At 37.0% G+C, this 27700-nt stretch overlaps 1 protein-coding gene across 2 annotated transcripts in view; it reads right to left on the reverse strand.

Annotated features, from left to right (window-relative positions):
- Positions 1–397: 397 nt before the first annotated feature.
- Positions 398–27700, reverse strand: part of CDK17 (cyclin dependent kinase 17) — a 91859-nt gene continuing 64556 nt past the window's right edge. For both annotated transcript variants that reach the window (XM_014889501.2, XM_088165081.1), the window contains 13 exons: positions 18453–18578; positions 14496–14552; positions 12440–12554; positions 11809–11903; positions 11110–11172; positions 8272–8395; positions 7176–7296; positions 6580–6677; positions 6207–6312; positions 5378–5420; positions 4423–4513; positions 4113–4190; positions 398–3686 (listed from right to left, as the gene is read on the reverse strand). In XM_014889501.2, coding sequence (XP_014744987.1) covers positions 3649–3686; positions 4113–4190; positions 4423–4513; positions 5378–5420; positions 6207–6312; positions 6580–6677; positions 7176–7296; positions 8272–8395; positions 11110–11172; positions 11809–11903; positions 12440–12554; positions 14496–14552; positions 18453–18578 — 1155 coding nt within the window. In that variant the 3' untranslated portion in view covers positions 398–3648. The remainder of the gene's footprint in view (positions 3687–4112; positions 4191–4422; positions 4514–5377; positions 5421–6206; positions 6313–6579; positions 6678–7175; positions 7297–8271; positions 8396–11109; positions 11173–11808; positions 11904–12439; positions 12555–14495; positions 14553–18452; positions 18579–27700) is intronic.

Consider the following 27700-nt stretch of genomic DNA (forward strand, 5'->3'; position numbering starts at 1 on the left):
TAACAAGTGCATGAATTACTTCAACTCATCTCATCAGTCACCAGAAAAAATGATCATGTCACAGGATAAGGTAAGTTCTGTTTTCTCTTCAGTGTCACCATATGCTGTAGCTCTGTATTTCCATATCCTGATTCGTTTTGATTTCTTTAAAGTCTGGCCTTAATTCCAAGTATTTCCTGGGTTTATGGTACTTAGCCTGTGGATATTTACAACATACCTTTTCATATATTTTGTCCTCAATAACGGAATGTATTCTTAACTTTAATTCCATTTTAACATTGCAGAACAGAAACAATGTACCTTTATTATACCGAGGAACTCATGCACAAACAACAAGCAAGCAGCCCAAGGAACACTACCTTGCAGTTTTTCAAATGATTTGCAAATACAAAGTATATTGATTCTTTAATAGTTGTTTATTTTAACTTTTATTGCCCAATTCAGGGATACACTCTGGCTACTTAATGCTGTGGTAAAGCAGCACAAAAATAACACAGCCATGTTGAGATGCACGTTCCACTAGAGCATTGCTGAGCTGTTGGTTTGTCCCTTCCATCTCCCACCCTGTCCTGCCAATCCCCATCTTCCACCCACCCTCTCTCCCCTTCAACCTTCACCTGCACGTGAATGCAACCACATCACCAGCACCTGTCTCTGTCCTGGCTTCCAGCCCACCTGACTCTGACACACACCTACACCCACACCTTGCCAGCTCTACTCTGGGCTAGGTGGGACACACCAGGTATCTTCTAAAAATAACTACCTAAAATCAGCCACGACATGCAGGCCATTTCTCATTAACTGATCACTCATCATCAAGTAAAGGCGGTCACACCAAACACTGAAAGTCATCCATTTTTAGCAACTCTCTGCTTGGTTTTTGACACACTTGAGGTCTTCTCCCAAAAAGGCCAACACTCCTACAGTTCTTGGGGACAGTGAAACCAAGTCCACAGTACCTGACTCTGCCTGACAGGAGGCAGACAGAGAATTCCACAGAAAGAATATCAGAGATGCCCAGTAACTTCAGACTTGCTGACTACTGCCCCAAACAGGCAACTGCCACAGAACTGTCTCTGCTGATGCAGGAATTTCAATAACAGACAATTTTAAAAAGCCCCCAACTAGCTTGACAACAGATGCCAAGTTTCTTAAATATGTTCTTTAAAGCTACCTTCTCATGAAGAACACAGATTCACTTGTAGGTCCTTAGAAAAAAATTCTTTATAAACAGACTGCTTTAATTTTATGGAAGATTTTTTCATCTGTAACAAAAAAGCTGAATTCCTACTTAAAATGGAACATCCTTTTGTTAGGTGCAGCTGATCCCTTTCTAAGTTTATTAATGCACTTCATTTTACCAGGTAAACCTTTAAGTCCTTTACTTACTGTTCTTATATGACCTGTAAAATATTACTGTTCTAGAAATGCTAAATCCTACATTTATCCACAGTGAACATTCAGTCTATCTTCACTACTTCTGTAAAAAACAGATGTTTTTCTGACACTTCTTTCTTCAACACTGTCACGTCTACAACCTATTTCCTACAAAGTTCATTGGTATAAAATCTAGATCAGCTCCATAGCAACTATAAAAATATATATAACAACTATTTCAGGACAAGGTTTTTCGTCAGTGCCAACTGTGCCTCTGCCACACGCGTAGCGCTGGCGCTGGGATCGGGGGAGCCCCGTGTGTGTTGGAGCACAGGGCTGGGCTCACCAGCACTGAGACTGCACCACGCCACTGAGAAGGTGCTGAGCAGCCCCAGCCACGGAGGAGCCACAACTCTGCCACTGCCACTGCACTGAAGGAACTAAAGGAGCGGCCAAAGGTGACCCTGAGGGCTCCAACAACACACGGACCTAAACGCTAAATGCTGCCAACAATACCCCAAGAACCGCAAGTTCACTTAGTCTGTATTTTTAACAACACAGGGCTTTTGTTATTATAAATTTCAAAACAAAACCAAAGAATTCCACATAATATTTATACTTTCAAAAGTACAATATTAATACAGGTCGGTCAGTTAGAAATAACAGCAGTTTGTTAGGTCTACAAGATTTAACATAAAACCGGTTTACAAATGCTGAAAAGCAGTAGTGGTCCAATAGTCACCGTTACACATGAGTTTCTCTCTTCCAGAAAATAAAATAAAAAAAAAATCCCAATTCAAATTTACTAGTATCAATGAAATATTAATAAAACACCCCCAAACATGCCACAATCACTATTCACAAATAAAGTTAAAATGAAATATACAAAAATTCACTTAATACTGTTAAATAACAATAAACTACAAGATTTCCTGAACAGAAATGGTAGGACCCCTGAACGTTTTACAGTGAATGTCAGGAAAAATTAAGTTACCTATGACTATTTTCATGATATATCAGCCAAAGATTTACATGACCATTTCAAAATATACCAATAAAGATTTACAGTCTCTGTAAGATGCACTAAACAAATAGGTTCATAAAGGTGAACACAAATGCTTAAAAATACTGTAACCATCACCAAGGGTGTACTTATGATACTCACTGAGATGCATAAGCATAGTAGTAATATGTTTACTATCTCTGGAAAACAGGTAACATCTAAGATCTGAAAAACTCTCTAAGTTCCCATTGTAAAAGCTCTGTAGCATAGTGAGTTCTTCTCAAGTACAAACTTGCATCTTTCCAGTTGATTTCAAGTGAATAATGCACAAATGGGAGAGCAACAAGGCGGGAAAAGTGTGACATTATTCCCATGCTCGTGTAATTAGTTGTCCTGTTCCTCTGTAATGAAAGGTAAGCCAGGGTCCAACATATATGAATTATCTTTTTACTATTTGTATTTCTAAATTGTTAAAAACAAGGTAAAAAAGTTATTGTTTCTGCAGGCCCCATATGCACAACAATGTGCAAATATGTTATGCTGGAGTAAGCCTGACAAAACATCCAGCCTCCATGCTCTAATTTATCAATAACTAACATAGGATCTGAGAGCAAATCAAAGGTACTTTTCACTTGTTTGAATCAACCTTCTCACCATGTGCTTTTCAAAAACATAATATGCATTACAATTTTTCAACTATTTCAACACATACTTCCAATGTTAAATAAGGAATTAAGTGCCAAGAACTTAGAGCATTAAAGATGGCTCACCTATAGCCAAGCAAAGCTATGTTTACATTCCAGGAAACACTGCAGTTTAAGAAATACAAAAAAACCCCGCAGCAGTAGAACATTTTATCAAGAGAAACAGATGCATTCACATATTATAAAGCCATTGCAACTTTTTCAGGCATGGAACTGTTGTGTTAACTATACAGACAGTAGTTATTTAGCAGCAATGATTCCGCAATAAATAATGCACTGTGTTTCTCAGTCCTGCACAAAAATTGCAGCTACAGTTACATCAACAGCTGTAACCTACTGGCTCTAGTGGCAGAGGAGACCTTAAAACCAACTGTACAAAAAATTGTCACACTGTGACAACAAATATAAAAAACATAATTTGCAGGTTGGAAATAAAAAGACTCCACTGTTAAGAGGACAGTGTAGACAAACTGCGATTCCAAGTCCGCCAACAGAAAGCACTGCCTTCGGATCCAAGTCCTTGATCAACAGGATAGGCTTGGGCTTGATTCTGCACTGCCCCCTTTAGAAAAGCATGCTCTGCCTTCTGTTCTTCCCATGTCCTGCAACACAACATGGACCATGGTAAGAAACTGAAGCATTTGCACAATGGAGTATGAAGTTATTATCCAGATCTTTGTCCTACTTCAAGGCAACACCCCTTGTGCTTCAATCAGCATCAGCATCTTCCTTTTAACTGCACCCACTGCATTGGTTTTTCACTTTGCCACCACTCACTCCCATACAGTATTGGTCTGAAACTCCAAAATGTTCTCACCTTCACAGTCCCTGCCCATCCCTAGTAAAATTCACATCTTTCTGTGTGCTTAGCTTATATGTCTCTACAGGAATCTCAGTAAATCACTCTGGATGTTTGTTTTTTTCCAGTATATTCACACGAACCAATTTAACAAAGCATTTTTCAATTCCAAATGCCTCTGGCACAGCATTCTTTTAGCAAGCATGAGAAAATATAAAGCTTTCCATACCGGTCTCTGGGTAAGTGGAATTTCGAAAGCCAGGATCTTTTTGCAATTGAATCTCTTTTAGACTGAATATTGAAACACCTGAAATGTAAAAAAGAAATTAATTCACATACAAATGTAAAACTATGTTTCATTGATCAAAATGATATTCTTAATTATTTAGTTTGGATTAAAAAAATATTTCAAATTCACAAATATTTAAGCCACTAGATATCAGACTTCTTCAATATATTATAGAGTTTTTCCTTACACAATGTACTTAGTTTTAATGCACTATCTCAACAATACTCCTCTACTTTACTACTCTTCTTACTTTCAGGCAGAGTGTGTATTCTTGTTCCAAGACTTCTGAAGTATGCATGTTTCATGGCCTCTTCTGCTGAAATTCTCTTCTTTGATTCATACTATTAATATAAAAGCATACAAGTGTGTTGGTTTCCATTAAAAATCTCTTTGCATTAAGTGATTTCATCAAAGGGAGAAAGTTCTATTTGCTCAACATGTCCCATAATTCACTAGGACAATTTTTTTTCATTGCTTTCATTTCACACATGACTACCTAATGGTTTATCAAAATCAGTACTGCCAACATGTAACAAAATTGCTAAAATAGTAAAAATAAGTTCTGCAAATGGACAGAGGTCAAAACTACACCTAATTTTTATTTATAGATGGTGCAATGATTAGGTATCTCCTGCTTGGCATCTCTGCCATTCTAGGCAAGAATGAAGACATTTAAAAAGCTGCAAATAAGTTACAGTGCTGCATCTACTCAAAGATGCAGGAGTTGGCCTTCTATCTTGCTTCAAGCTCATTCTTAATACAGATTCTAAGATTAAACCTAGATACCACTTCAGCTTTTGAATACAGTTGCAACATTAAGGAGTAATATTACACCTTAATAACTCCTTCTCTAGTATTAAACTCAATTTATCATTAAAGAAACTTAGCACTTGTATTTAGAAGTTCTGGTTCAATACCATATTTCACAAGATATTTAGTTTTGTCAGGGCTAACAGAATATTTCTATTTTTACAAAAGGTAGTAAGAGAAAAAAATCAGTTCTGGGGAAAAAAAAAGCAAGCATCAGTTTTTTACTTTCCACACTACACTGGCTTCTTCTCACATCTGTCATCCACTACAGACTCAGCTACACGTTCCACTTTGAGACAGAACTAAATACTTCGGCTTCTAATACATTTTGTATGTCATATATCAAAACTCAGAACTTGAGCTTTTATAAAATAAAGCCACAAAACACATCTTACTTGAAGGAACTTCGCTATCAATTCAATTCCTTCCGTGTCTAGCCTAAAAATAAAAATATTTTTAAAAATTAAAACAGTTATTAAATTGTATTCATGAAAGTAAAACTGTAGAGGAACTGAATTAAATGATATCAAACCTGAAAATTTTATCTAAACATGGAAATGCTTTCACCTAAACAACATTTATTAATGTTAATGTGAATACATATGAGTCCTAATATCTCAGAAGAAGACTATTTGGAAAACACTGGGGACACATAAATCCTTTGTTAGGATTGTCATTTACTAGGTTGACCTGGATCATTTATTTGAATTTTTAAAATTATTTATTTTAAGATTAATACTTCTCATTTACTAGAGGTATACAACATTAGATCTTCTTCTTCAAGGTAGACAACAAATGTCTTGGTTTTAAAGTTTATTTATAATAACTGCACAGACCTTTCATCTTTCTCATAATGGTTTTAAAATGATTACAAGAAACTGCTCAAGGAAACCTAGCCATTTTTACAAATGGCCTGGGTCTAGTATATAATGGAAGAGAATCTGTGCTCTTTAGGAAATGCTGCGTGAATTCTCCTGCTATGGAAACGTTATTAATCGGAGTTTATTGTTCCACAGGTCATTAAAGAGCTGTGGTACCCAGAATGGTATCAGAGGAAGTAATCACACAGTACCAGGTTCTGCTCTGCATTATCATCTGCCCACAGTAACACAGCTGATGAATGGTTTTACACCATTCAGCGACAGATTGTACTCGGAGATGCACTCTCACTTAATACCTAAAGCCACAGAGATGCATATTTTGTATTAATAAAACACAAAGTACCTTGGTGCATGGTTGATGAGAGGTTGTGGTTTATACTTAGGAAAGTTGTAGTTTCTAAATTCATCACTGGAAGAAATGCCTGGCCATGTTTCTTGACATGGAGTTCCTGCATTTAGAAGCAGTTACAAATTCGACTTAAAAAATGTAAACAAACAACATGGACATAAAAAGCATTTAATCCTGTAATTTAAAGGAGAAATGGGAAAAAAATTCAATAAGCCTATGCTGTGCAAAATCAGCTGTACACTCAGCTGAATAATTTTTCATAACCTTGATTACAATGCAATATACAATACTGTTCTGAGATAAAGATCCACAGTTCTCATACAAGCACTGTGTGTTAACATTAACATTACAAAAAGTATCCATTTACCAAGAAGTCTGAAAATTAAGTGTAGTTCGTCTTCAACAGTCGAACCAGGAAAAAGAGGCCTTCCTGATGCCATTTCAAAAAATATGCATCCGACGCCCCTTTACAAAGACAGAGAAAAAGATAGAGCAGAAACAATCTTGTAAAGGCTTCTGAGATTTCAATTAAAACAAATGATTAGCCACACACTACTATTAAAATATTTAGGAAGATGTGTAGCAACAGAAGAGCTATCAAAGACTAAACAAAGCCTGTGTCATAGCCATACTATATCCTCTTCCTTCAGATACTGAGTTAATCAATTTTATTAAAGTTCAGGGTAAAACACCACATTACCCTGTCATTAGGAGAAGGTGGCTTATTTTTTTCCCTAAATACTGTGAGCTCGCTTACTCTGAGCAATGAAAAAGTACTCTGTATTTTCAGAGAGGAATTATAGCATCTTCCCAGTCTACCAATCCTTTCCCAAAAATCTAACTCAGTTGTAGCCTACAAAAATATAAAGACTGAGTATTTCGATGTTAGTATTTAACTGCAAAGTTGACATTTTTTCAACTTGACTCAGAACCAAAATTTGAATTAGACAAAGCTATACAAACCACATGTCAATTTGAGTTGAATACTCTGAAGATCCAAGAAGAACATCAGGTGGTCTGTACCATAATGTGACAACTTCATTGGAGTAAGTCTTTGTAGGAACAGACTTCGCTCTTGCCAATCCTTGATAAAAAGGGAAATGAAGAGTCAGGTACAGCTTGCTGAAATCCTTTTTGTATAAAATTGGCAAACTATTTTTAGGACCTTATTACACTTTCTAAGTACTATCTCTTAATGTTATTTAAGGCCCTAATAAAGAGATTTCTATTGCCTTTTAGTATTTATGCCAATCTCATGGTCAGCATTTTTAAGCACAGAAGAAAGGTAAACAGATCAAACCTGGACTAATCCTGTAAATTTCATTAAATCAGGATAGCATTATCCTGATATTATATATCAGTATAGCAACTCTCTGCTGTGAAAATCTTCTGCACTGTTTCTGGAAAATTCCATTGCAAAAGGCAGAAGGCAACGAACAATTAACTAAATGGTGAAAACAGACCAAACTAGTGTTGGATCAGCAGGGGTTTTCCACCCTAGCGTTGTCAATTTATCAGCAGTATCTCCAATAAAATTCAGGTCTATCACGTTAGATGCAATCTTCTGACCAACTTTCATTCACACAGAAGGGGTAAAATTAGAGGCACAGAGCACAACTTTTAAAGGATCTTCCAGACACAGAAGGTATAAGGAAAATGTGGATGCCCCACTCTACTGTAAATCCTAAGGAATTTGGTGTATCAGTGATAGTGCAGCACCTGACAATTCAGCACATGAACAAACTCTTCCTCTCTCCTGTTATGGTTACCCTGCTTTAGAATGACTGTGGAGTGTTAGGAGAAGCAATGTCAGCTCCACCCTAAAGATGTGACTAAGCATCAATGTCACAGGAAGCTCTAAGATCACTTTCAAATTGCGAATGACAGTGTAACCTACAGAGATATTACACTGATTACTTACACCCTGTAAAAGGTTTTCTTTTTCCATTTGAGAACACCCAAATTCACTACAGAACCCAATGTACTCATTTTTAAGGAAAAATTATTTTCCTTTGCTGAGAGAAAAAATTATTTGTTACAGAGTAATTTCAGGCCATACCAAAGTCTGCAAGCTTCAGTTCTCCTTTCTCATTAATTAGTAGATTTTGTGGCTTCAAATCTCGATGTAACACCTTTCTCCTGTGACAGTACGCCAAACCACGAAGAATCTGATACAAAAATAGCTACAGAAGAGAACATTTATATAAATTAGACAAAAATTTATAATCTACAGATTGCATGACTAGTTGGGCACTGAAGAGTTAAGTACTGTAAGCGGGACAAAATTACTTCTCTAAAAAGTGAGTTACTCTCCTTATGAGCAAATTCTGGACATCATCATTATCATTCAAAGATTTAAAATCCTTTCATGCTAATGCACTGCTTTAACACCATTCTTTACAACAAAAACTTTAAAGAGCAATTTGTTCTGTTTAACTGAAGAGAAACACAGGGCTGTTTATTTTTAAAGTGAGCATTTACCACTGCTGTTCCCCACACTAATGTCTTTAAAGATAACTGTCTCTGACTACAGACTCAAGTTCCCTCTGCAACAGATTCCCTTCTGGAAATGCAGCCCAGCAGTGTTTCTATCCAACTGTGCTGAACTATGTAAAGAACGTCCTGGCAGCTACTGGAAAAATACACGGAGATTCACAAGCTTAGGGCAGATGGAGAAATGGGTAAATGAGGATTATTAAAGCATCCCAACTGCCTCTGGTATTTACATTCATCCCCTCACCTTGACACACGCAGGTTTATTTTAATCCTTTGGAATAGCAATGCAAGCAAACAACTTCAGTCATGCATATTAATGCTGCACATATATAGATAAAAAAGTAGTATAGGGCAAAGAAAGGTTTAGTAGTGGGCAGCCAAGCAATTTTAATGCATCACTGCATTAAGAACTAATACTTTGCAGTTTCTGTATGTATAAAGGGTCGAACATGGGACTTTTGGGTAGCCATTGCTGGCATTCAGCACACAGCAGTACTCAGTCCGTATAGGTAATTAAATGTACAATGAAAAAATACAAAGCATTACAGAAAGCAATGTGACAAATTCATCATGTAACAGGACCTCTGAGGAAAAACACTAGAATGTTTTTATATGACCATATTCTGATACAATTGGTTTGGTTTTGCACCAAGTGACACCACCAAATTCTTTCTCATAAACTGGACAAATACACAGCAGGTGTAGTTACATCCATCTGTTCTCAGTATGCTGACATGGGATTCATCTATACTAGAAAAACAGGAATTGGGATTTATTTCCTTCTCTTTGCTTTCCTTTCTGAAGAGCAGAATGAGAAGCAAAAAGTCTTGTTCCATCTACTCAGGCCCATACTGTTGCAGGGGTAGTCAGCCCCAAGCTTTATTAGTAGGACTTCAATAGAAGTCAATGGCCCTCTCTAATGTACACTGCGACTGCAAGGATTAGTCAAGAATGTAAAGCAGATTACAGAAATTTTGAAGCTTCACCATAGTTGGCAGGGATCTTTTTGGCAATGCACAGGATACCACATATTAGCTCAAAATTTTGATTAAAATACTAACACCTGCAGAGATCACACAAATCTTCATTTTGTCAAATCACAAAAACACAAAATTAGCTGAGGAATGTGAGGAAGTGATGTCAGGGAGGTCTCTCAAATGTTAATGATGACTCAACACCCCCCCCCCCCAGTTATTATAAGGTAAGCACCTACAGCTACGGCAGCTAAGCAGCTGTTCTGGTTTCCCAGTGCCAAAAAGTACTGACGATATAAATTTGCTCTTTGAGCATAGCTTAAACCATAGGCAAACAAGGAGAAGCAATTCCTCTGCTTAGCTCAGATTACCACAAGCAGATTCTGGCTTGTTTACAAACTGCACTCATTTTAAATAGAGTCAAGTTCCCACTTACAGCTTTCCCTTATTTTTTTAAGCTCAAAGCACTGCTTATTAACTTGCAGATAATTAAAAACACAAACGTAATTATGATTTTTGGTTGTCTCTCTGAAGTAGAAACAAATTAAAGAATTTCCCTTTGCAGACTCTCAAAGGAAGCAACAGAGTAGGTTATGGCAGATGTCTTTCCCTGGAGATACTTAGAGTAATGTGACAACAGAATGAAAGGGAAAGCTCACCAAACAGTAATCAATATCTAGCCTGAGTGCCAAATCTCTTCACTCATTTCACAACAGTAGTGTACTCTGTTTGGAAGCTTGTATCTAAAGCCCTAAGTATTAAAGAACACTAAGAGTTATGCCAGTTTTCCAAATAAAAGTCTGCGTTTAACAAGAGAAATAACACCTGACCCTGACTCAGTTTCAGCAGGCCAGATTGGAAACTGACTCATTTGACCTGGTCATAACCACATCTAAGAGAAAAAGCAAATCAGGCCCTAAGGAAAATTTTATTTTCTGACTAATGGAAAGATGAAAATCACTCAAAAACCAAATTTTTGATTTCTTACTTGTGTGGTAGGCAGTGGCACCCAAAAACACATTCATGACTGAGGTTACATTTTCCTCACTGTCCATATATAAATTATAATATAAAATAAATATGATGATATATGAAACTACAGACTTAGTAAATGAGTATAAAATAATAGAAGGACAAGAAGTCAAAGTTATAAATGCATTCTTATTTCTTAGGAATTTTAAAATTTTAGATATGTAACTTCAAAGAGAATGAAAACACATGAAATTATGTAATCTCCTCTTTTCAATGTTTTAAACACTTTAAACACAGACAACATCTGATGTCAAATGTAGCTAAATCAAGCCAAAAAGGAAGTTAAGTTTCTTTATTTTATTTTCAAAAAGACTAAACCATATAGATCCTGATTACTAAGTTTTCTGAAATTCTTGGGACAAAACTGGAAGGCCACTGTCACTAAAAACACTCACCTTTACATTGTGCATACTCATGATGTTACCACAGTCATCCATGTACTGCTTCAGGTCCTTATCCTATCAAAACAACATCATCGTGGTTCAGGAAAATTGTGAGTGACAAATTACATGAACATTACTTACTGTTGGAACTAAAATGATTAATCAAAAAAGAGATTTCTGCAAAAGATATTAGATGATAAAAACCCCAAAAGCCTGGACACAAACACCCCTGATTTTCCAGAGGATAGAAATTCCTTTTTTTAGCAAGCTGCACTGTCTCAGGCAACATTATTTGCCATTGCCTTCTCCTCCATCTATGTGAGGCACAGTATATTAGAGAACTGGTAGCTGACTGGAAAGTCAGCTATGTCACAACAGAAAAATATCATAGGAACAGAAAAAAATAATTGGAACAATAATGTGATTACCATTTCATATAAGTAATGATTTTGGACAAGTAGACAGTTCGATCAGGCAGACCACCATTATCTGCTATTAATGAAACTTTGAAATGATCACAATAGTATTTATTAATTTACAGCAATTTAAGAACTGAATACACTGTTCTCATTTTTAGCTGAATCACTGTAAATGCAGGAGAAAACTCAAACAGTCCCAGTATTTTACAGAAGAGTACAGAATTTTGTCGTGCTTCTGTTTCTTAGAAACAATAAATCAAATGTAAAGCTCACTAATTGCTTAAGCACTTACCAGGTATTCAAAAACAAGAGTCAAAGACTTGTCTGTGTGCACAATATCATGCAACGTAACAATATTTGCATGTTTCAGATCTTTTAATAATGACACTGCAAGAGAGAACAGGAAGAACAAAATAAGTAAAACACATGAGGAGTAAATGCAATTTCTAGTTAAGATCATCCGTATAAGCTATCTGGGTTTTGGTTTTTTTTTAATTAAAAAGCTATTTTTAAGAATATAAAACTCATATAGATCATGCTATTAAGAAAGGTATTTAATCAAAACACCAAACACACACTTGACTAAGAAGCTTTTATTTCCTAAACGATACATTTCCGACAGAAGCAATTCTGTAAAATGTATTCTGAGTCCTTGAAAGCTGCTCACTAACAGCAGTCCAATTCAGTATTTAATTATCCACTTACTGCATCTGAGATCACAATAAGCCCCCACAAAGGAAATAAATTTGAAACAAAACTCTGAATATGTCTGGACTATCATTTTCCTCATCAATACTAACAGCAATTTCACTCATGTCCCATGTAGCCTATCTATTTCCAAGTAGTGATGGTGGTTTGGTCAAAAAGAAATCCAGAAGTATCTGAAACTCTAAGAACTAAAAAAACCAAAAAAAAGTTACCACCTTCTCTTATGGCTGTGCATGGTGCTCCCTCTTCATGTTCCAGGCGGATTTCTTTCAGAGCTACCAGATTCTCTGTCAATTTACTTCTCCCCTTATAAACTGTGGCATAAGTACCCTACAAAATGGAAGAAGAAAGGAATTTTTACAAGTTATTCCTTTATCAAAACATTAGTTAAGTATGAAAATTTTAACTTCTGTCTGAGGATCCAAAAGGTTTCATTTTGGATATGAATAATTTTTACATTGTATTCTTTTGACATATTAAAAGTACACAAGTATTTTTTAAGCATAGGACTGAACTCACAAAAGCCAGAAGGGATGCATACATCTAACAGCTCTGAAAATTACATGGAAACCTAAATACCACAGAGCTACCAAAGAAGTCAGATCAGGTAGCATTAAGTTCACTAAATTCACTGCTGGGATCATTTACACTTCTGAAAGTCTCTCTCTGACTATGGATACCTAGCTTGGGTATCTCTACACTATGCTGCAGTTATGTTTCCGAAGGCTGCAGACATACTCTTCCACAGCCTCAAAGAAAATATATAACTTCTTTGGATAGCTTGATGTCTTCATCATATATTTTTAGACAGCAAGAGATACAAAACTCTAGAGGCATATTAAATTAAGACAAAAAATTCTGAGGAAACAGCAGCAAAACCAATCCCTGCAAATGCCATGAAAAAGCAACAAAGGTACAGAAATTGTCCTAGATCATTACAGTACTGTAAGACTCTGCAGAGGGATCTGGACAGGCTGGATCCATGGGCTGAGGACAATTTTATGAGGTTCAACAAGACCGAGCACCAGGTTTCTGCACTTGGGTCACAACAACCCCATGCAGTCCTATGGGCTTGGGGAAGAGTGACTGGGAAGATGATCTGAAGAAAAGGGTCTGGGGGTGCTGGCTGACAGCAGCTGAACATCAGTCAGCATGTGCCCAGTGGCCAAAAAGGCCAGAGGCAGCCTGGCCAGGGAAGGGATTGTGCCTCTGTACTCAGCACTTGTGAGATGACACCTCCCACAGATCCGGGGCCAGTTCTGGGCCCCTCCCTGCAGGAAGGGCATTGAGGCACTGGAGTGTCCAGGGAAGGGTAATGGGGCTGGTGAAGGGTCTGGAGAACAACTCCTATGAGGAGAAGCTGAGGGAGCTGGGGGTGTTTAGCCTGAACAAAACAAGTTCAGAGGGATCTTACTGCTCTCTACAAATGCCTGGAAGAAGGTTGTAGCCAAGTGGGCATCAGCCTCTTCTCCCAGGTAACAAGTGATGGGACAACAGGAATAGGCTCCAAGTTGCATCAGGCGGGCTTAGACTTCATAATAGGAAAGTAGAATGTTTTAAAATGTTTAAATAGAGGACTGACTGCAATGTTCACAGCAGAGATCTGACCAGCTCTGCTCCCTTCCACAATATTCACTGGATCCCATTTCAGTGCTCCTTGTCCATTTTCAATCCTGTTGGTCAACCTCAATCAAACTGGACAGGAAGGGCACTTGGCCCCTCCTGAATTCCACTGTTTCTCTGGAAGTCAGAGGCTGTTGACTGGAGGGGGAAAGCTGCTGCCCCCTCCAAGTGTTACATACTTCACTTGGCAGCAACTGGCTGGCTGCCCAGTTTAATGTGCAGGCTTCTTTAGCAGAACATGCACAGCTATTGCCTGTACCTTGCAAGCACTGGTCTCTAATCCATCATGATTGTTCCAACACCAAAGTCATGGCAAGAGGACACCAGACTTAGTGTTACCATAAAAAAACAACAGAATGATTTTGTCTATCTGAAAAAAACACAAACAGCCTACAGAAGAAGGTCACAGCATATTTACTAATGGAATCTTGCTCTTCCCCAGCCCTATGACAGTTTTCCTGTTTTTTTTTTTTTTCTTATTTTTTATGCATAAACATTTGTGTGATTGTGACAATGTTACACACACTGAATATGTTTGGTTTACTGAAAAAGTAAATTCAACAGGTATTTTGAGGGATTCGGAAAATTTTAGCTACACAAAATTTTATATAGGACATTGTCATCATTCCAAAAGAAAGCTATACGTACCTCTCCAAGCTTTTCTAACTTGATATAGGTTTCCATTTTTCCAAATCCAATTTCTGACTGCAATGAAAAGAAATGGCAAATTGATCACTAAAACCAAGCACTTAATTTTGCATGATTTAATGAACAAGCTAAACTTCATTTCAGAAAATTACCTGACAATACTGGACTAACACTGAACAATACTGGTATTTCGAAAAGAAATTAGCACATTATGATATAAATGCATCCCAGCATCCAAGCCCAGTGCTCAGCTTGTTGGCCTGTCTACTGCATATCTTGGAGGGATTGAGAGCTGAGTTACACTTAGACCAAAACCTCCCTTTAACCCACCTCCAATTTAGGTCTTCTCCATTCTTCTGATCTGATTACCACTACTGAGGTTGCTGTAGCTTAAAACGCAGAAGTCATCTCAAACTTGTCCATCATTTCCCTAGCTCAGCATAACCATATGCTGCTGCCTTTTTCAAAGTAACCTTATTTGATTGCTACGTTCAAGATCTTAGCTCCAAGTTTCCTCTTCCATTCTGACTTCTCAATGCCTTTAACGACTAAATGCTTTAATGACTAGAACTTCAGTAAGAAAATCCCTAAGCATCATTCCTCAGCAACCTTTGGCTTTGTCTCAGCAGTTCACATTTCATACCTCTTAACTCCAAACCTTTGTGTATTTTTACTCAGATCTATTTATTCACCTTCTCTTTTTCTGTCACCAACTTAACTCCTCAATGCAAGCCAGAAGGGTGTGCCTGCCTATGCAACACATTTACTTCTGAACACTCTAAGATCATTACTCTTTTCCTGTTCAAATCCACTGTTACTCTCATATAACACGCTTATCTCTGTAATTATTTTCTCCTAAGACCACTGTGAATTATACCAAAGCTTCCTATTGCTCCTGCACTGTAAATAATGCTGAAAGTAAACATGTAAACATGCAAATTCTTGAAGCAATTTACAAAATACATATAGCCTGTACCCTGACAAACCCCCAAATTTATAGGCTTAATGGGGTTATGCTTTACTGACAACTGAACACACACTGCAACAAAAGAGCCAGGTTTTCTGCCCAGCATCACTCCCTCCTCCTTCCACTTCCAAACATAGCTCTGCACTGGCTATTTCTTTCCAAGGAAAAATCCTTTGACCCTAAGCTGTGTTCAGCACCTAGATGCACATATCACACGGTGATTTGCTCCTAAAAATTGGATGGATTTTAAAAGTTTTCTACTATTTCATGGTAACAGAGGGTAACGTAAGTACTGTTGACTGTATTAAGATTATGTAATACAAAGGGAAAAAAAGTTTGATTAAAAGAATAGTTTTCAGAACATGCATGAAAATACATCTGAACTAAGGGTAAGATCTTGTCTGCAAACATATTTGATATAGCTAGTGAAAAAAATCCAACTGGTGTATAATTACATTAATATAACATTAAGAGCAATTCTGCTTTATTAAACTAGTGTTAGAACTGTTTTAGAACTGTATAAGGAGCCTTTAGCATCATGCACATTTAGGAGCTTGTCAAAGACAAACTCTTTATCTCAAAATACAAGCAAAGTTGGTATTTGTAACCCTTGTAGGTCCAGTGAGATTTTAAACATACCACTGATACAGGTGCAATGTTAGCAAAATAAATATTATGTTTCCAATGTGCATTTTGACCTAGTTAAACAAGCATATCTTGAATTGAGTATTAGACGGTATTAGAATTAAAAAGACAGGCTGCTTAGTTTAGTGGAGAAACTAAAGAACTCATAGCTATTGATCTTGCTACCACCAGACAGTCTGAAATTTAAAAGCCTGATTTCTAAGAAACCTCAGTGTTTTTCATTAAGACTCATAAACTTAACATCTATTTAATACCAAAAAAAAAAAATCACAGTATTTCTGACATACAGAAGACAGGTATTCTTTAAGACCTGCTTTATAATACGTTTAAATTTTTGATCACATCTTGGTTCTGTATTACTCCTAAGAAAAAATAAATTTTAAATTCCTCAAACTAAGATCAGTTCCATTTGCATTTCATGCAAAATAATTTTTGAACTGTTTCATCTTTTTCTGCAATATACATTTATCTTGCCTTACACAGAAACACCGATGCACAGTATTTATGGAAATGACTGTGCACGTATACACAAAATGCAATTACTGTAAAAACTTTTTTTTTCTTGTATTTCAAAGAAAAACACCAAACTTGAAGTATAACAAGTCCTCATCTGATACTTTTTATAGCCTTTTCCCTTTGATTCCTATTAAGTCTTGAAAAGAGACATGCCTTTGAAGCAGAGCACAATACCCATCTATTGTAAGTACAAGTCTGCTAGCAGGCTTTCAATAACAATTTAAGAACAATGATTCCTTGGGTTTCTCCTTTCGAAAGCTTAGTTTGAAATCACAGCAAATGCATGCCTGCATACTACAGCAATGCTAGCAGGTTTCATTTTGGATTTTAAAGCCCTTTAAAAATGAAAGCATTTTAAAAGGTGAAACAACAAAAGCTTGTGACGAGAAGCTGATTCCAGGCACACACACATTCATTAGAGGGCACTGTTTTTCTGTCAGTCTTCTCAGAAGTAAAGAGAACTTCAACTGCCCTCAGGGGTCACCATGAAACGAGCAAGGGAATTCATATTTACAGGAAAAATTCCCCCAGCCCCCAAATACTTAACTCCACTGGCAAGGTTCTACTGAAAAGGTATTTTTGTCAGCATCTGACGAGAGGTTTGGGGAAGTCTACCTCAGTTCCATGCTACAGCAGCAACTAAGTGGTGAATGAGCTACAAAATTCTGGCACAAGTAATTTTAGGCCTGATAACTTATCATTACTTCCAGAGCTTCACTCAAATATTTTCTTTTTTAAAAAAATATTGTTATTGCAAAAGGTGGCATGCAAATCAGAGCTTTATTAGTCCAGCATACTAATTTTTTTCTTTCAGGGTAAAAATACTCAAACACTGCTTTGTTATAGACCTTATTCATAACGAATAAAATAAAGATATTTTACAGTTAATAAATCTATTTCACTATATGTACTTTCATATTTATTTTTCAGTACATAAGTAATTAAATCAAGAAAACAGCAATGTGCACTTCATAAACCTATTCAGTTTTCCTCTGTGACAAATTTCTCACCAAAGAATTGACTCCGGATGTCAGTAAGAGTCTAACAATTCTTTAAGACCTCAACACTAAAGAACACTCATAGCTGAAACTATGACTGAAACAGCAATTTTTTAAAAAGTAAGACAATAATGTTTGTTTTTTATTGTTCCAGGGATGTGTGTAATTTATACGTACAAATATCCAAGTTTTCTAGCACTTATACTCTAATTACAGTATAGGAATCCTCATTCTGTCATCTCTAAGGAAAAGACTTATTTTTTAAAGTAACCCAATAATCCAAAAAAGTATATGTGAATTTATTCCTTCATTCTTTCAGGAAATTACATGTACTTTAAAAAAGCAAACAAAAAACCCCCACAAAACACCCAATATTGTCTCCACAGCAATTCTGAGAAAGAATTGTTATCAAATACCAAAAGAGCAGCGAGGAGGACCTGCCTTCATATTATGCTGTTTTAGGGCCTTCCTACTAAATCACGAGGGGATGCAGCCTTGACCTAAGACTGTGTGGCCTATTTGTTCAAACAGATCATCCCTGCTCTTAAAAGCAGAAGGATTTAAGTATGTACTTCTGGAGTTGAGTTTAGCCACTGATTTCAATAGGTCAAGACCTTCACTGAGAAATACTACAGCACCAAGTTGGCACAAGATAAATGAAACGAGGTCTGAAGTTCTTGACTGGACTTTGACAAGTACATGCTGATACCCAGGAATAGAAAGTCCAAGTGGAAATGAAGCTGAAATACACCTATGGAATAGAGGCCTGTGCATTAAATGAATTGTGAAGCCCTGGGAGGTTGGTTAGAAAGGCAGGTGCGTTACACTTACTAGGGATGCTCGACGAGAACGCCGACTCATTGGCTGGTCAAAGGGCGGGCTGTTGATCTGCAGCTTCTCCAGGTAGCCATCGGGTATCCTGATGTCAGCGGGCAGGGACAAGCGCTTGTTCAAATCCTGCACCAAAGAACGTTAAAAAGAGAAGGGACAAGTAGAATTCAGAATTTCCTAAAACATCTCTTAACATCTGCAGTGTTAATATATAAAACTGAAATATTTATATAATGAAAAATAATCTCACACAAATGGTTTTAAAAGCATATTCTCTTCTTAAAATACCGCGACTTGCTTATGTAACAGGTTAAAAAACCTGCGCAAACTCACTACTCTGACAAGAGGAATGAAATAGTAAAATGCAAATAACTACATTGTGGATAAATGTATTGAGTTTACATGAATACTTACAAAGACCTGGAATACCAGAAACTGAGAATTCAGAGACATGTAGATGCAGTTCTTTTTATACAGCAGTTACTTTAATGTAAGAAGAGATTTCCATAATTCAAAATATATCAACCTTTCTTTCTCTTGACTATAAAAAGCTACAAACTTAGTCTATTTTTTCCAGTCTTACAAAACAGAATCACTTCATTATTAGAGCCAACTATTACAAATATTATTACATTTCTTTTATTTGTAACTCTTTACTACAGGAGCTTTCAAAAATGAAAATGCCATTACATGAAAGCCATCTCTCTGGATCAAATTCTGCTTTTCCCCAATCAATTTTTCCAACAACAACATACATTATTTCTAAGACAAGAGGGAAACAAAATCACTTCATCTTTTACAAAGTGGGAGAGGGGAAAGAATATTTTTTGGGGGATGACTGCACTTTCTTATTGTTTTCATTTTCAGTTTCGCTTTAATCTCAAACATGCCAAGAAACAAAAACATTAAATATTGTCTTAAAATGGCCAATCACCATCCCACGAGATAAAAGACATCACAGCCAAACTCACAAAAAATGGGAAGCAATTTCTGAAACAGTGGGAATTGTTTTTCAGTGTAGGTAGTTTATCCAAGTAAAGAAAGTCATGCTCAACATCAAAGTTTACAATCCACCCCCAGAGATTCTACCCTGAAGTTGAGGATATCTCTGGAAGCACTAGTATTTTCATACTTTTCTCCAGCATAAGAGGTAATTGCATTTCTGCTGATAGACCTGAGATTTAATCAATATTTACCTGAGGGCAGTAAACCCTTCTTGAAGGTACTCTTTTCTTGTCTTACCTATCACCTCCAGCTGGGCATCCCAAGCCAACCCAAATGTTGGCAGCTACATCCCTGTTCAGCTCCCCTCAGGCTTGACCATGTGCTTCTACTCATGTCTGCAGCAGCTTTGAACTATTTCAGCATGCTAAATCATCAAGAAACTCTCAGGATAAGTGCACAGCTTCCTGCCAGCTCTGTGCTCCAAAGAGGTTCAGTGTAAGGTCAGACAAGCTCCCAGCCTGAACGCAGGGCAGGAGAGGCACAGCAGGGCAAGCCCGGGAAGCCGGCAGCCAAATTGGCTTAGGCTGACAGAGAACTGGATCATCAGACTTTTCAAGACTTGAGATCTTGGTGAACAACATGCTAAGCTTTCAGTGATGAGAATGTATTTTAACCGTGTATATGCATGACCTGTACGCATACTTGGAACAAAAGCTAAGCAAAAAAAAAAGAGATAGACTTTGAAAACCCTTTGTAATTTGGGAATTAGTTGAATCTCAGGTAGGACTGAAGTGCTAAGACGTATCTCCCTGAATGACTTACATATGCTATTCACTCTGGCCACCTGATACAGACCAATTTTTGAGAGAGGCCAGCAAAACTCTAATTTCTGGCAGCTGATCCTACTGTTCTCCTTTTGCTTCTCACACCTTCTTAGGTACAGAGCACAAAGTCTGTTAGCTTCTGCTTTGCTGCCCAACATGAGGTTCTTTGCACAACTGGAAAAAATCAGTGTCTATTTTTTATCTAGTACAGAATTTTAGAATTGTCTTTAAACAAAAAAGTGCTGTTCACAGAATGGCAGCTTTGACCAATACTTTGAAGTTAAATTAAAAGAAAACAGAAATACGGCTCCGTTTTGGCATATTTTCTAGTTATTAACTCATTTTCAACTTGCATATTTTAAATTTTTAAAAACATTGGCAATTGTAAAACTGCCTGTGTTGTTTTTGGGAGAGTGGTAGAATCAACAAATTGTAACAGGATCTACAAGTATTCCCTAGAGTAAAACAGTATTTTCCTTCTCACCAGGCTCTGCTAATGCCTCTCTCCTACTGAAGAGGGTTTCAGATTATGAAAAAAAATTATTTCATCCTATAATTTACTGCATTCTTCAGAAAATTCTGGTAGCTTTTCACAGCAGTTGAGCACAAAGGAAGGCATGCCATGTTGACTTAAAGAAAGCAGCTTTTACATCTCACTGCAGAGTAAAACCATGAAACTGCTGAGACAAGACAGGGATGACAGGAAAAGGATCAGCATCAGTCTCTGCCTCACCTTCCTAATGTAATCTCAGATCAACACTGGGTCAATATATTGGCCTTCTGCTTTTTCTGACAGCTCAAGAACACTTTGACAAATACCAAAAGAACAAAAGAAAAGATTAGTGAGCTGAGTTTTTCAATGTAACTTCCTAAACACAACAGATACCACCACCATCCTATGAACTGTGACAAAATAGCTTTTTCCTACTCTTACCTATTAACTCCTGTAGCACAGAAACCTGTCGTAGTGCTCTCACTGTCCCACAGTGCTTGTTTAACAAGTGCGTTTATAGGGATTTTAACAGAAAATGTTTATAAGGATATTGAAGTTATGGAGCTCAACTCAAAGGCCTCAAGAAATACTGACCTGATTGTACCCTAAAGCTCTCCATATGCATATTCACTCCCTTCACAGCACTCATGGTTGGCACAGCTGAAGTGCTGCTTCAAACCCACCTCCACAGCCTCCAGGAAGCATTCCCAAGCATACAAAGTTGATGAGTATATAAGAAGAAGGAAGCAAAGGCAGCATTTAAGCTGCAATTGCAATTTGAAAACGATGCCATTAAGTGTGTACTGTGCCTGCCATCAATAAACATGCATCTTTTCACATGGAGGGCAAGGGAAACAAAGCAAGCCTAAGATTCTACACAGGTACAAAGAATCCATTACTTTGAAGCCCAGCTACCACAGAAACAAGATTAAACTATTTTAGGCGCAGAAAATATGATAATGGGAAGTAGATGCAAATCTATTACAGAATTCCTATTCCTTCATTCTCAAAACCTCTGCCTATGTCATTTTTGCAATAGGCCCCGTGACTTTACTTCAGAGATTCATGTGACATCCTCAGTTCTAAACCAAGACCTTAATTTGTAAACTTACATTTGGTGCTTCACAGTAGGTAATACAGTTTGAGTGTTAAGTACTTACTGCTGCAAAGGCCAAAATATGTTCCAATTGGGGAACCACCCCAAAAAAGTAATCCACTTTTACATAAAACATAAATCCTCATCTCCATCCCATGCAATGTCTTTCTTTAAAAAAAAAACTCTGAACAACATACCACAACCTGAAGAAAAAGGGAGAATTTTTTTTTAGAATTAGAATACCTGATGTTAGTAATATTTCTTTCCCTACATTTGCAATGTAGTAGACCATATATGACAGCAATTGCTCTTTTTTTCTCCTCAGGGAAAACAAAAAAGGAGTATTAAGTGCTAGAAGCCTAAATTTTTGCCACGTTATAAATAAAATCAAAACAGTATCTATTCTGTTTAATTTTCTTGAGTTGAAGAAAGGTTCTCTTCTGTGAGAAAACCATAATGATTTCATGGAAACTGCAGTAGGTACTTTATAGATTTTTTCCTCCTAACGATTTACACTACTATACTTCCAAAACTCATGCTTATTTGGCTGTGTCAGAATGTCAACCAAGCCAAGACCTCCTTCTGAAAACCATACATTAAAATTGTTACCTACCAGCCAGAAACATTTTATGACACCAATATTCGAAAGATCATAGAATTATATATAAGAAATCTTCCTTGTATTACAATTTTCCTTTACCTAACTCTCTAAAATTGACAAAATTGAAGAAAGTAATTTAGACTACAAACCCAAATACCCGAAAGAAGGAAATTAATGTCGCATTTGTCTACACCACCTTAATTTCTCCCAGTTTTTGCAATAATTGAGGCAACCACCTCTTGGGAAAAGCAAGCAATTATAATTAAATGTTATACGGTAACATGAAAGGGGATTCATTAGATGTGCATGAGAGGAATAAGCACAACGTTTCCTAGTGGCTAAATAGAAAAAATGGAAACTAAAATTACATCAGTCTGACACAGTTGAAAAACCCAGTTAATTTAACTGAGATAATGTTAAAGGAAAAGCAAGAACCTACAACACACCTACCAATTTTGAGCCTTAAGTGTTCAAGACCAGGCAATCTGCTGACACTTAGGCAGCCTGGTCACCTGATGGCAGCAGGACACTTGTTCTCCCACTACGGGCTGACCCTGGTGAAGAGTCAAGGGTTGCTTCACCCAGTGGAGTGCTCACTCTCTGCTCCCACAAAACGTAGAGAAGACTGAAGGATGGTGAGGAGACTTGTGGGTGTAGGTAACAGCATATAATAGGGAAAGCAAAAGCTGCATGCCCTAGCAGAATGGGAAAAGGAACTGATTCACAGCTTCCTATCAGCACACAGGTGTCTCCAACTGCTTCCCAAAAAGCTGGGTTTCAGCATGCACGTGGCTCAAGAAGCGGAACACAAATGCCACAGCCACAGATGTCCTCCTTCCCCCCTCCCACTCCAGCTTTTATTGCTGAGTGCCATGCCAAATGGCACAGAATAGCCCTCTGGCCAGCTGGCTCAGCTGTCAAGCCCAGGGAATCAACCTGTTTCCCTGCTGGTGCTGACCAGCCTCCATGGTGAGTCTGGCTTTGGTGTAGGAAGCCCAGACGTGTCCATTAGATGCAACTGCCACCTCTGTTGCTCCTGAAGCCATCCCACTGCAACTCTGCTATTGCTGCTTTAACAGCAGCAAAACCTGCTCTTCTAAACCACATGGCTTGCTGCTGTTTTGGTGTGAAGAAAAAATTAAAAAACTTAAACCAAGGTATAAAACATTTTGCAACAATGCTGTTTAAAGAAGTCATAAGGTAACATGTAAAATTAACGGCAGGACTGAATTTACCCTATGCTCTTTGAGACTGTCAATACTATAGAGTTAAATATCCTTTTAACACTTCTTTGCATTCCTTTATAAATTTTCTAAATTTTTAAAGATAGTAAATTAGAGCAATTCCCTATGTTATTTTATATATCCTTTTTTAAACATTACAGGTGTGTAAGTGTGTACACAGACCCTCAACTACGAGAGAGAGAATCTGGGTACATTCCTTTATAACTCTTAAGAAGCAAGGGTTTACTGGAATGCAAACCCTTAGCTTTTAGGGGCAACAAAGCACTTCAGGTAAAACAAACAATCTTTTAGAGAATTGAAACTATATTATTTTCTTTTATATCGCTTAGGGTATATTTTTCCAAATGAGGCCTAATTTATGAAAAAACTTTTGTCAATTCATAGCATTTTATAGTTAATTCTTTTATACTTATCTTTAGGGTCAACTTGCAACAAAATACATCAGTATTCAATAAATGTGATGCTCTATATGATCAAATGCCTACGGTTAACTGTATGTTATTTATTTAATGAGCTATTTTTTGATGCAGTTCCAGATTACACTCTGGAGAACATATTCAGCCACCATTTGATTTGTCAGGGGAACAGGACTGCTTGCGGCATTTTCCTCCTCCTTCTACAACTTAAAAGCACTTTTTCTAACCTCATATGCAATGCAATTCTCAGTTTTACTTTACTACTGGTATTACTGGCAGAGATATGCATCTATTTTTGTGATTTGTCTGAAATGAGTTTCATATTTGTCCTAATCTCCTTCATGACAGATAAACTTGTAAGCACTTGTGACACTAATACCACTTTGTTTTCTATGGAGATAAACTACCCTAACTTAAAGATAAGTTGTGCTTATCTTTATCATCTACTCCTAATGCCAGCTACAGCAAATGCTCTAAAAAGAGCTACACTTTGTCCAGCCTTTTCTTCAATCTGGCTAACATCCAACTGTGTTGCTGTAACTCGATGTGGAAGTTTCTTCTACTACTGACTACTTACACTTGGGCACAAGAAAAGGAGGCAGGAATTCCAACTCGAATTCTGCAAGTTCTGCGAGCTGAGGAATTTGACATTTTACGTAAACAAACCTGTATTCTAAATGAAAGACAGACAAACAAACAAACAAAATACAACCTTGCCCCCAAACTTGGTCTGTCTTTCACACATATAAGTAAATCCCAAAAATCTTAACTTTTTAAATTTCATTACCTCTGGTCCTCTTCTGGATGGCCTAAAATACTATTGCAAACATCAGCTTCTTCACTTGCCACCCCTAGCAAATCATTCACAAGACTTTAAGACTAGAATTTTGTTACCACATTTTGTTTTTCATCTCTGACAGTCAACTTTTTCCGTAGCTACCTATCTTGTTCTCATTTCCCATCTCCATAATACAAACTTGCTAGCTATTCCCTTTTATAATTGCCTGACTTGACTCACTTAATACTACATAGTGCCACATTGTGACACTTCTCAGGAAGTCTCATTCCTGACCAACAAGTGATTTTCACTCCTCTTCAACCCTGTCAAAAAAGTATATTGTTTTACAGAATAAATCTATTTTTATTTGTGAAAAGAATATTGTTAACATTGCCCACTTTAAATTAAGCATTATGACAAAAAAAACCTTACGGATTTCCTTAACTTATCTTTTTTTTTGGCCAAGATGCACTACACACTTCAGTTAATTTCACTGAAGTTGACAAAGATTATTCTAACTCAGGACAGACAAGGCTTGAACTCTACATGTTAAAACTGCTCTAAAAAGAAGCAACTTGAAACATTCACATTTTTTAGTCTGTCTTCTGTCAACTCAAGTCATTACGTCTTTGACTTACATAGAACATTTAAACAACAAACACTAATATTTCTGACGAAACTGAAAAAAAAACATCATTAAACACAAAAAGTACAAGAAAATTGCCCCAGGGAAGGATTGCTGAGGTCTTCCAAGTCCAGTTTTAACTACGCTACAAAAAGCAAAAACCAGACTACTTTTATTTTTAACCTGTAACAAATGTGCCAATTTGCTCAGTGCTCCTTTCTTGCTCCAACAGTAAATCCATCTTGTACCTACTGGACTACAAACAAGTGCTGCTAATCTTTGAACTGATAGGCCATTTCAGGCTGCTACCACACTCGTAACTGCAACTGCAGCAAGAGAAGGAAGATTTGTGCCTCTTTCCAGAAAAACTTGAAGGGAAAACCCTGATAAATATCAGCCTCAGTTCATTCTTACTGAATGTTTCATTTAGCAAAGGTAACAGCTGAGTATCTCCAAAGCCTGTATTTCATTGCCTGTGGTCAGATGTTCCCATTGCTTTTGGAAAAGAAAGGGCTGGGTGTAAGAAAGTCTGATAACCACCCATTCCAAACAAAGGAATTAATTAGGTTAGGAGCCAAGGGGAGTAGAAAGCTGTCTCTGTCGGTGGATGACACAAATGACACTGCCAAGCTGCATCATTATATACCAATCCTCATTGCTTTGCCCATTACGTTTATTGATGAGTTACATTTCCAGATCAACCACCATTTAAGGTATGTATTTACTATATGGCAGCAGACAACCGCTGGTCACCTCTCCCTTGAATTTTAGTTTCTTTTAAAAGAGTTGATTCTGCTAAATTCCATCCATGAAACTTTGTTACAGACTCACAAAGGAAAAAGAATTGTTCTTCTCAGTCTACAGACAGCCCAAACAATCCACTATGGATCAAATGAAAATGCTCTTGTGTAAGCACTGGTCTGAATTAGCCTTCTCACCAGCTTTAGTGAGCACCAGTGAGACATCTCAGCTGCAACCACAGGCTGTTCACTAGTAAGTCACTGTGCTTTTGTTCACTGGAGAATGCTTAGTGACATCTAAAATCACATAACCCTCTATGTAACACAATTAAATTTCATTACATGCTTACTGTAAAAGTACCTCCAAAACCAACCGAATATTTACTATATTACGACTATTCTCTCCTTGCATATTTTAACTAAGAAAGTGTTTTATGTGCTACCTCACGACACACAAAGCAAACAAATTAATTTTAAGACATTAGCTTGTGCCAGTAAGAATTTAAACATTCCAATACACAACTTTTAAGCATGTACTTACTGTATCATTTTAGTATCAGATACCATGTGGAGTTTTTTTCTGAAGGTTGCCTTATCAAATTTCAGTGCATTTTTGTGAAATGACAGTTATCACAGTTGAAGCCAACTGGATTCTCTACAGAATTATGACATACAACAAGACTGCTAGAGGCAAAAGTAAATATATTAAAAAAAACCCCAAACCAACCCCAAACCATAGAATATATTTGTAAAAACTTGTTATTTGATTGCAGCTCTGTAGACGTTCAAGGTCTTGAAGAAAAACACTAGCATACATATGCACCAAAATAAACCTACAGCATTCTTGCAGCACACTATTTTTATACTTTTATAAATAAGCTTCAATTACTGTAACCAAAACGACTATTTTAAAACCTGGGATGAGTTATCTATACCAGTCTTCCTTATATGTATATAAAACCATCATCATTTTCCCACACAACTGATGGGCTTAGCTATAATTTCATTATGATGCATAAAGTGCACTTTTTTCTGCCTTAGCAGTATAGTTTATGTCTGAATATCACATTTTTCCTTTATACTTCAATGTTGTTATTGTTACTATTTTACTGAAAACATTAAATCACAATTATTCAATTACTATTCTGCTAAATTTGAGGAGAGTCATCAAAGAATCGCTTCTGTTAGCAGCAATAATGAAAATACAATCTTAAGATCCATATACAAAGGATCACTGCTAGATCTCACACCACAAATCCGTGCTGGTTTTCAGCCAGTCTGTTGAAAGGCAACACAATTTAAGAAAGCACCCATTTTGAGTACTGAATCAAGGGGCTTTTTTATATTTGGGACAGAATCGACTCTAAATACGGTGGAAATCACTCATCAATTAAATCAAAAGGTTTTTTTCCAAATATGCTAATGGAGTGCAGAAAGCACTTTCAGGGATTTTATCATGAGATTGAACCCACAGGTCATTTCAGAC

Source organism: Sturnus vulgaris, chromosome 5, assembly GCF_052056855.1.
Source record: "Sturnus vulgaris isolate bStuVul1 chromosome 5, bStuVul1.hap1, whole genome shotgun sequence".
In the NCBI taxonomy this organism is placed as follows: domain Eukaryota; kingdom Metazoa; phylum Chordata; class Aves; order Passeriformes; family Sturnidae; genus Sturnus; species Sturnus vulgaris.